Here is a 10,350-nt window from a genome sequence, read left to right as displayed (position 1 = left end):
ATCAAAAGTAAGAAACTCAAATACATAAGAGAGGTTACTCAAAAAAATAAAAGTGAAGTCCTTTTCAAAACACCTAAGACTCTTATTTATAATGAAAGGGTTTAAGCTCTAAAACGTAAATAAAGTGAAGAAAAATGTGTTTCCAAGTGAAGTAGTTCTTGGCTAATGAACCAACGTTGCGCTAAAAGCTAACAATCATACCCTTTAAAAACTTTATTTTCCGTCTCAAAACAATCGTAAAGTAATCATTAACCTCACTACGGTAAACATAAACAATAGATGGCCATGGTTATAAACTTTACCTTTGTCTATAAAGTACCCCATCACCCAAAAATTATTGTTTAAAAAAAATCACTTTATAAAATTATCATTAACTAGAGAAGGAGGGACTATTGCTATACTCATTGCTTGGACACCTTACACCACCGGGAGAGCCTCATTACGATGCCATCAAGGTTACCTGTCACTTCAAATCAAATCTCATTAATGTTTCTAACTTCTCAAGCTCACCAGCCTCACATCAGAGTACATCTAGACCATAACCTAATTTGGGTCTAAATTGGACTCTACTAAGAAGGAAATCATGATATGAGGGACTTACTCCAAACCCTCATTCTTCCAAGATTAAAGGGAATACAAACAAAACCATTAGCCATCACTTTGTTAAAACACCACCGTAAATCTTCATCCTTAGTGGCTCTCCACACCACACATGTTTTGTACTAGCACCGTAGTTTACTCCAAAACCTTATATAACTTAATTGTTATAACAAGTATCTTTGTGAACTAGATATCTAGTAGATATGTTGATTTATAAAATTTTTCTTTGAAATTTGATCCACAATGGTAAATATTTTCTTTACAAACTACTTATAAACTCCTAAGCCCTAAAGTTGAACACTATGCTTTGCAAATTTATGATAAAATTTCCTTTTGATTTAATTGTTCTTTAGAATAATACATTGCACCCAAGGTTGTTAAAATAGAATTGGATTGGAAATTTCAGTTAAGGGTAAGTATTTGATTGAATCGAGCGAAAGAAGTTACACTTAGTCGGGTTGATGAGATATAGTATGATAGTGTAGCTCAATTTGAATTTTTTTTTTATGAATTGAATTGAGTGAAATGAAATTTGAATAGATTTGATTCAAATAATATTTTTTAGGTTAAATTAAAATAATTTAAACATGTGAAAATAAAAACTTAATGACAATATGACTAAAGTCCAAATTAGAGCACATAAATTTAAAACTTCGTTTTTTTTATAGAATTTCAAATAATTCTTTGTTTGAATTTTTTATAAGGTTTTTGTATAAAAAAACTTGGGGTTTTTTTATTATTTTTTTAAGATTATTTTGAATTTTTTATAATTTTTTAAAATAATCAAATTGCTTATTTTCAAAATAGTAATAAATATAGGGGACATTTACTAAGTAGTAAAAATTTAATTCAAATTGAATTATAAAAACTAAATTACTTATTTAAATTTTTTTTAAAAATCCAACAACACAATTGAATTAATTTAATATTTGAATCCTTTTAATTATTTTCTAACCCAACCTCAATTAAATGAATTTAGTTTAAAGTCTCGAGTTTTTCATGAAAGCTAGTCAGTATCGTACCAATGAATGTACCATTTTCCTATTAGTATTAGTACGTATTAGTATTGATATCAGTCTATCTCGATGTATAATTTCAAGTTTATCACAATTTTTTAAAAATATTTTATATATGTATATAAAAAGTGTTTACAAATATCAAATAATGAAGTTAAATAAATCTAAAATATTACTAATCAAAAATAAAATATTGGTTGAAGTGGTAAAGAATTTAAAAAAAAATATTAATGGCATGAGTTCAAATCTCACAATAATTAAATTTTAAGATAAAAATACTTATCAATTATATAAAATATTTTTCATAAGTTTCAAAAATACAACTCATCAGTATCATCGCATACTATGCATCTAATAATTCATAAATCAACAAATTCAAAACAAAAATAGAAAATTTAAATTTAAATTTATTTTTTACAAATAAATAATAAAATTTAAAATATATTTTGAAATTAACATTTTTTTTGGGTATGGATGGATTGGTATATTATATTTTGATTTGTACGGATAAAATCAACCTATACAATCAATATCGATCAAAATTTGTACTAAAATAAAATCTAAAATTTATTATTCCCATTAATACGAATGGTTCCAAAACAGTATCTACTACCAATGATTTCATCTCCACTGTTAAGATTATTATAAAGAAAAAAGTTGAAATACATGTAGGTAAGAAGAGGGAGTAATTGTGGCCAAAAAATATCAGCCTCGGATTTCGTTTCTACACTGTCTCACCCTCATTTTCTCTTTTACCTACAACTCCCTATTGAGGCGTGATCTCCTCCTGTTCTTAATCTTATCAGCTCCTGGCTCGGCAATCACACCCGAACCTCTACATCTCCCCACCTTTAACCAACACGTGTCTTATCTTTGATTCGCTCCAAACAGCTGTTCCCAAGATTTTACTGTGACAGGATTTTAATTTGGATATTGAGTGATGGCTTCTGCTGTTTAGGTGGAATTAGCTTATGCGTCTAGTTTTAGTAATAAATTAAATAGTAAATTATAAAATGGTGATTTTTATTTTTATTTATTTATGTTTAAAATGTTATGTTTTAGTTATTTACGTTATCATTTTGTTACGAAACGGTCACTTTATCGTTAAGTTTCGTTATCTCTCTAACGGTAGTCTTAAGTGGCAATCCAAATAGATTTTAAATGTTTAGTTGCTAATATGAAAATAAGTTTTTAATTAAATAAATTTTATTTAGACTGCCACATAGGATATCTAAGTTGGTATTTAAAACTCAATTAGACTGCCACATAAGACCGCCATTAGGGAGGTAACAGAACTTAACGGTAGAGTGACAACTTCGTAACAAAATAATAGCGTAAGTGACTAAAATGTAATCTAAGACAAACAAAAATGACTATTTTTATAATTTATCTTAAATTAAGAGTCAATTATTTTAAAAAAAAGTATTTGTATTGATTGTATCGGTTTAATTTTGATCACATCATTTGAAATATTATGCATTAACTGATGCATGAATTCATGCTTAAAATATATTAAATTATTCTTTTACCATTTATAGTAATTAATAATTTAATCTGTATTTATAATAAATTCAAAATAGTACATCGAAATAGTATGAAATTGGGTTGAAAAACTATGTACCCATCAATACAATATTAATCATTTTAATCTAATTTTTCATTCTCATCCAACATTAAAAAAAAAAACCAGAGCTAACATGTCCTTCAACACACATCATAAATTTGTGTTGAAGGTAAATAATAATAATAATAATTGTGTATGGAACATGAGTTTTGAAGAAGAAATTAAAAAATAATAATGAATAACAAAGTTGAGATGTTAAGATAAAATTTTGTTTAAATCAAATCGATTATAATTTCACTCATGTTGACTGATTAGTTATTAAATAGCTCAATCTTTTTTAGCAATCCTGTTTGGAAGAAGTAGAGGCTAAGGTTGTAATTTACAAAACAAAAGACCCAAATTAGCAGACAAAGAACACATTTAAACAAACAATAAAACTATAATCATGGTAATTAAAAAGATGGAAAATCAAAAGTGCGTAATTGATAAGATTTCCAGTTTTGGTTTAAAAACATGGTAGTAGTAACATTCTTCACAAAAATCAAAAACTAAATTCATCATTGTCACCAATCCATTTTATTTATTAAAAGCTGAAAATGACATTCAAAATATTCCTTCTGCAATACTAAATAAAAATAATAATCAACATCAAGCTCTTATTTTTATTTTATTTTTTCCAGGAATGTTATAAGATATCTTGGATTGAGGGACCCCCTTCATCGGTAGATTGGGATTTTCCATCAATGTCCATATGCCACGTGGCGACTCATGAACACCAGCTCGAATCACTCATCATGCCCCCGGATCTGAGTATTACACCCAGACACCAATCCAATCCAATCCAATCCAATCCAATCTCATCCCCCACGGTTTTTCTTTTATCCCCTAAACTCTTCTTAATAATTACTTACTATCTCATCATTATTTTAATTTTTATTCCAACAATACTGTACCTTCTACATATAGCAAATATGGAACTAAAAATATTTAAGCTACATATTCCCCCCCCCCTCTCTCTCAAATAATTCATTTTCTTTCTTGCTTCCTCCTGAGTACGGTTTAATCGCCCATCTTTTTTCCTTCATTCAACCTGTGTCTGCTTCCCAGAATATAATGCTCCAACAAGGTACGTGTATATGCAAAAGTAATTACTATATCATTGATGTACTTGAATTTTTATTTATGTCTTCTATAGCAAATGATTTCAAAGAAAATAAAAACATGTAATAATATTTCTATCTTTGTCTTGTGTAGTTAATTTATTGATTTCTTTTTTTCATTTTCAGCTGATGGGTTTTCTTAATTTATTATATTTCTTTGTAAAACACTTGGATCTTACCAAGATAACTTCTTGTTTTTTTATTTAACACTTTTTTTCTTTTTCCTTTTTTTTTTAAATCTTGTTTAGCTGAGTGAGTGATGGGGTTGTATGCTTCTTATTCCTTGAATTTGATGCAAAATCTTTTTTTTCTCTCTTTTTTTCTTAATTTTAATTTACTTTTTATAAATAAATTTAATGTTTTTCTGTATTTGTTTTATATATCTATATATATTTCTCATTGTCATTTTTGCTGTTAAAAAGATTAATAATGCTGTCTCTCTGCAGCATAGTACTAACTATGAGAGTAATCTTATCTGCATCATTGACTAGTTTTCTTTTTTAATAACAAATTTTGGGTGTGTTTGAGATGCTTCCTTGCAACTCCATGTTTTAGTTGGGTATTTTCTGAGTACATTAAAAAAAGTTTCCCTTTTATGGAAATGGATCTGCTTTTTCACATCTCATCATAAGTAATAATAATAGTAAAAAAGATAAACAATAATATCAACTATTATTTTTCATGTTTTGTTTATTGATCTTTCTATGAAAGAACTGAAAGTAGCATGCATGGTGATGGACATGATTTCTACTGCAGGCCTTTGTCTCTTACACCTTAAACAATTCTTGTTTTTTTCTTTTTCTTTTTGCTATATTTAACTATGTATGATTATGGCTATTTTATTAGTAAAAACAATACATCATCGATGTATATTAAGTTTCTAACTACTGCCGTCTCATATATTGTTTCCCTATCATATTCTTTCCTTTCTTTGTTGTAAGTTTTCGATTTGATAGAACTGCGAGTTTCCACAAAGTAAGGCCCAAAAGTAAAAAATAAAATGGAGGGTGACACATTGAGGCTTGGCAATGGTGGTGGTCAGATAGATGGGAAGGTGGTGCAGACATTTCAAAAGAGCTTTGTTCAGGTTCAGAATATATTGGACCAAAATAGGCTGCTAATCAATGAGGTAAACCAGAACCATGAGTCCAAGATCCCTGACAACTTGGGAAGGAATGTTGGTCTGATTAAGGAGCTCAACAACAACATAAGGAGAGTGGTTGACCTTTACGCAGATCTTTCAACTTCCTTCACCAAATCCACGGATATTGCCTCCTCTGAGGGTGGTGACTCCAGTGGTGGTGGTGGTGCTATGAAATATTCAGATGGCAGCAAAGGTGGCCATAAAAGAAACAGGCCAGCTTAAAAGAACAGACTTGGGTTTTATGTTTTCATTAGTGATTCTTTCGCATGCAATTGGTACTCAGATCAGATTCTGTAACTCTACCCCTTTGTATCGGCGTCGGAAAAAGCTTACTGCTCACATTTGTTAGGGAAATTAAATAATCTGGATGGAACTTCTTCTATTGCATTGTAACCCCCCAGCTTGTAAGTTGTAATCATGTAATGTAATAACCCTTGATCTAATTGAAATGAAGCAAGTGGCGGCCTTACTTTCTAAATTTTAACTTTGTTACACTTTCAACTTTTAGTGATAAAAAGAGAGTTAACACCTTTAACTGATAAAAAAGCTGATATCTATAATGGGTGTAAACTGTTTATATATACTCTCAGATTCTTGACCATGAAGGTTCATTAACGATCTACTTTTGGTTGGAAACAAAGTCTCATTATATACCCCTTTAATTGATTCCCTTTCCAACCTCAATCCAAAAGCATATTCTTCCTGGCCTTTTCTAAGAAGCATGTTAGAGTTTTCTTGGGAAGAAGATGGATTGAAGATGGGTTTGGGCTTGTGAGAGCTTAGGACATGCAAGGAAGAACCATGAAGCGTCTCTGATGCTTTAAGTCGGTAAGAGAAAGGTGTTGAGAGCTTAAGAGAATATTTAGCCTGAGTAATGATGATGTCTGTGCTCCCTCCCTCTCTTGCTTTGCTTGGTAGGATGAAAATATAAGATTTCATTTCATAGGTATATTTGTAGGGGAGAAGGAAAAACTAAAAAGAAAATTGTTTTTCTATTTTTGTCATAAACTTGAAAAATGGAAGAAAAAAAATAAAACATTTTAAAATATATAATATTAAATTAAATACACATCTCTCTCATCATTCTAATTTGAAAGAATTAATTTTTATACATTAAAATAAAAAAATACTTTTTTTTTTATTTTCTTTCCTCTCACTTTTTTTCTTAACAAATCATATTAAAAATTCATTTTAATTTCTTTTTCACTCTTCTACTCTCCTCCCAACCCTCTACTTTTTTACTCAAAGCACACTCTTAAAATCATCGTTCTTGAGAGTACACAAGTATCAACGTGTTGAGCATGCGTCATTAGTTAAATGAGATTGTGTCTCTAGTCTCCTTATTAATTGCTGGATTTCGACAACTATCTATTATTATCCATCAATATAATGCCATCTTTGTATTTTTTTGGGATTTAGGGCTTTTAGATCCTTGATTATGAAGTGGTTAGTATAAGAAAGCAAAATTAAGTAGGCATGAAGATACTGTGGTTTTCAATCCCATTCCCCTCTCACATATGATACCAAAGGGTCCATACCCTCTTTTAGTTTCAACCGCTTCCATTTGCTGAGAAATCACTATTTCACATTGCTTTTGTTGAATATACTTTGTGGAGAACTGAAAGGTGCTTGCTGGTGCACATATACATCTAACTGAAAATGATATTGAGAAAAGTTAATCATAATGAACCAAAGCAGCTTTAAGTTCAAACCTTTTTGATTCCCACTTACCCTATCACACACCACCACGAAAAACAGAATCTTAGATAAGGAAAAATTGATGAGAGCTTTTGACTATTTTTTTCTTATGCTTTAAATTCCCTTTTTTCCAACCAATGCCATTTTGGCAATCTCCTGGATACTATTGGGTAAAGGAAAATAAAAAAGAAAAAAAGAAGGGTAGTTCAAAGTAAAGCACTACAAAGAGTTGCAAGAGAGAAAAGACAAAATATATGTGTGAATAGTGACCCCCAACAACATGACAAGGGGCCCTACTTATGAAAATATGAATTTCTCCATGCTTATCCCTCCTCTTCCTACCTAGGTTATATTACTTCTCATAACCTATATATCCTTTTTTATTCTCTTTATATAATAAATGTGTTTTTATGACTTTCTTTATGATTGATTCCCTGAATAGCTAGCACTTGTCTTTTGTTATATGGACCCACATTATATGGCAGCTGCTTAGTTTCCTAGGGATAAAAAAACACCCACATCATTGATTCTTCAAATAGCTTGTTTTTCTTTTTTCTTTTTTCTTTTTTAGATTTTTCAAGAAAAAAAAAAGGAAAAAGAAAAACATTCAAGTTATCATTATTTTTCTTTCTATCATTTTAAGCTCATCGTTAGGTTCTTTTTACCAAACTTTTTTAGTTCAAAGAATTATTTATAATATTAACATCTGATTAGAGAAAGTGAAAATCAACTTAAATAAAACTAGTTTCATATGTTAAAATGGATAATGACACTTTAAAAAAAATTTTATAATGTGTACCTTATAACTAATAGCAAGAATTGCTGCATTATTAATCAAAATCGTATATGTACTCTTGCAAGAAAACTGTCGGCCAACAACCACTGTAGGGATAATGGAGAAAAAAAATGTTTTTTTTTTAGAAAATGGCTAAAAAATTGTTAGCAACTGAAAAATCTAACTCTAAATAATTAAGAAGTTGATGAGAGTTGTTTAAAGTTGAGTTATGTCACGACATAAAATATAGGAAATCAATTGTAATAAATAAATAAGAAAATTTAATAGGCTTGATGGTTAAGTGCTACTTCCTCATACTAGAGGTTTTAGGTTCACTACACCAAAAAAATCGAGCATTAGCAGTGCTTTATATAAAACGCCACTAAAGATCGAGTATTAGCGGCGCTTTAAGGAAAACACCGCTAATAATGAGTATTAGCGGCGTTTTTCGCAAAAAGCCTGAACCCAACTGCATCGTTTTCTTACCTTTCAAGGATTTAGCGGCATTTTTGTAGAAGCGGCGCTAATGCTCAGGGCTTTAGCGGCGTTTTTGGAGAAGCGCCGCTAATGCTCAGGTTTTAGCGGCGTTTTTGTAAAAGCGCCGAAAAAACATTTTATATGTCTAATTACTATTTAATTTGTTTATTTTTATTAATTAAAATTCAATTTATTTTTAATTGAATATTTGTTAAAAATAGATAAATTTGAAACAATGACACGTAGAAATAATTTGAAATAAAAAAAAACATAGAAAAATATTTGTTAAAAATGGAAATATTAAAATATTATTATTTAAAATAATTTTAAAGTTTGTACAATATTACTGAGTGTTTTTTAATTTACATATTAAATAATTTCTTATATAATAGTATAAGAGAATATTAATTTTAAAATATTGAATTAATTATCTCTATAGTTTAAGGTTTTTGGTTTAGGGTATATGGTATAGAGTTTAAGGTTTATGGATTATGGGTTTAGGGGTTATGGTTTACAGTTTATGGTTTAAGGTTTAGGGTTTAAGGGTTACAGTTTAAGGTTTAAGGTTATAGATTAAGGGTTGGGGTTTAAGGTTTAGGGGTTAGGGGTTGAGGGTTAAGAGTTAAGGGTTTAGGATTCAGGGTTTAGATTAATTAGTTTTTTAATTTATATATTAAATAATTTATTGTATAACTGTAAAAGAGATAATATTAAATTGATATATTAAAATTATGATTATAGTTTAAATTATTTATAAATAATTTATATATTAAATAATTTAATATATTAAAATAATGATTATAGTGTTCTTGGTACATGACTAATTGTTTTTTAATTTATATAATCGTAAAAGAGATAGTATTATGGTTGATGGTTTATTATTTAAGGGTTGAGATTTAAATTTTAGGGTTAGGGGTTTAGGGTTTCAAGGTTATTTTTTATGATTTATGGTTTAGAGGACAGGGTTCAGGGTTTAGATTAACTAGTATTTTTTTAATTCATATATTAAATAATTTATTATATAAGTGTGAAAGAGATAATATTAATTTTAATATATTAAAATTACGATGATAGTTTAAATTATTTAAGAGATAATCGATAAACTTTATATATATTAAATGGTTTAGGATTTAACGTTTACTTGAGATTTGTTAAATGATGAAATTTTATACAATCAATAATTAATGCATTTATATTTAAAAAATATTTAATCTAAACCGTTGATATATTTAAATATTAGATTTTAAAAAAAATTGATAAATAAATAAAAAAGTAACATATTGATGTGGATAGGTAACTATCTATTTTGGATAGGACCAAATTATAACAAATAAAAATGAAATACAAGTACTAAAATCATTCCACATCGAACATCTAGCAAAATAATAGTAATTATATTTTAGTTAGAAAAAAATATCTCTAATAAAATGGAGATTAGATTGGAACAGAATAATTTAAAATCATGATTAACGTCTCAATCTTTAATAGAAATTTGATATGTGAGAGATTAATTGCTTACATTGGATAATTCTAACTTAATAATTAATTACAGTAATTTTATCATTTGTTTTCTTATTAAAATATAAAATATTTATTTTGAGAGTACTTAGTTTTTTTATTTTATAAAAAATCAATTTATAAAAAATAGTAATAAAAAATGTTTTATAAAATTACTTAACTAATAATTTTTAGTAGACAAAATAAAAAAATTTTAGCAGAGCAAAACAATGTCATTTTGTTTAAAATGAAATAATTTTTTGTGGCATTTTCAAAAAAACGCCGCAAAAAATTAGCAATAGCGGCGTTTTTATAATAAACGCCGCAAAGAATAATTTTACTTCACAAAAACAGCGTCGTTTTGTTCAAAATGAAATCATCTTTTGTGGGTAAAGAGCAATAGCGACGATTTTTATAAA

General features: G+C 28.3%; 1 protein-coding gene across 2 annotated transcripts; it reads left to right on the top strand.

Annotated features, from left to right (window-relative positions):
- The first annotated feature begins 4,006 nt into the window (after positions 1-4,006).
- On the top strand, positions 4,007-5,962 carry LOC107901073 (protein ELF4-LIKE 3). 2 transcript variants are annotated; one of them, XM_016826920.2, is made up of 2 exons: positions 4,007-4,306; positions 5,297-5,962. In XM_016826920.2, the coding sequence occupies exon 2, from the start codon at positions 5,341-5,343 to the stop codon at positions 5,704-5,706; it is 366 nt and encodes a 121-aa protein (XP_016682409.1). In that variant the 5' UTR covers positions 4,007-4,306; positions 5,297-5,340; the 3' UTR covers positions 5,707-5,962. The 2 variants fall into 2 exon arrangements, with proteins under 2 accessions (XP_016682409.1, XP_016682408.1); XM_016826919.2 differs by having other exon boundaries at positions 5,282-5,962.
- The last annotated feature ends 4,388 nt before the right edge of the window (positions 5,963-10,350 follow it).

The sequence above is a fragment of the Gossypium hirsutum genome, chromosome D06 (assembly GCF_007990345.1).
Source record: "Gossypium hirsutum isolate 1008001.06 chromosome D06, Gossypium_hirsutum_v2.1, whole genome shotgun sequence".
NCBI classification, from domain to species: Eukaryota; Viridiplantae; Streptophyta; class Magnoliopsida; order Malvales; family Malvaceae; genus Gossypium; species Gossypium hirsutum.
This window is presented reverse-complemented; position numbering and strand designations above follow the sequence as displayed.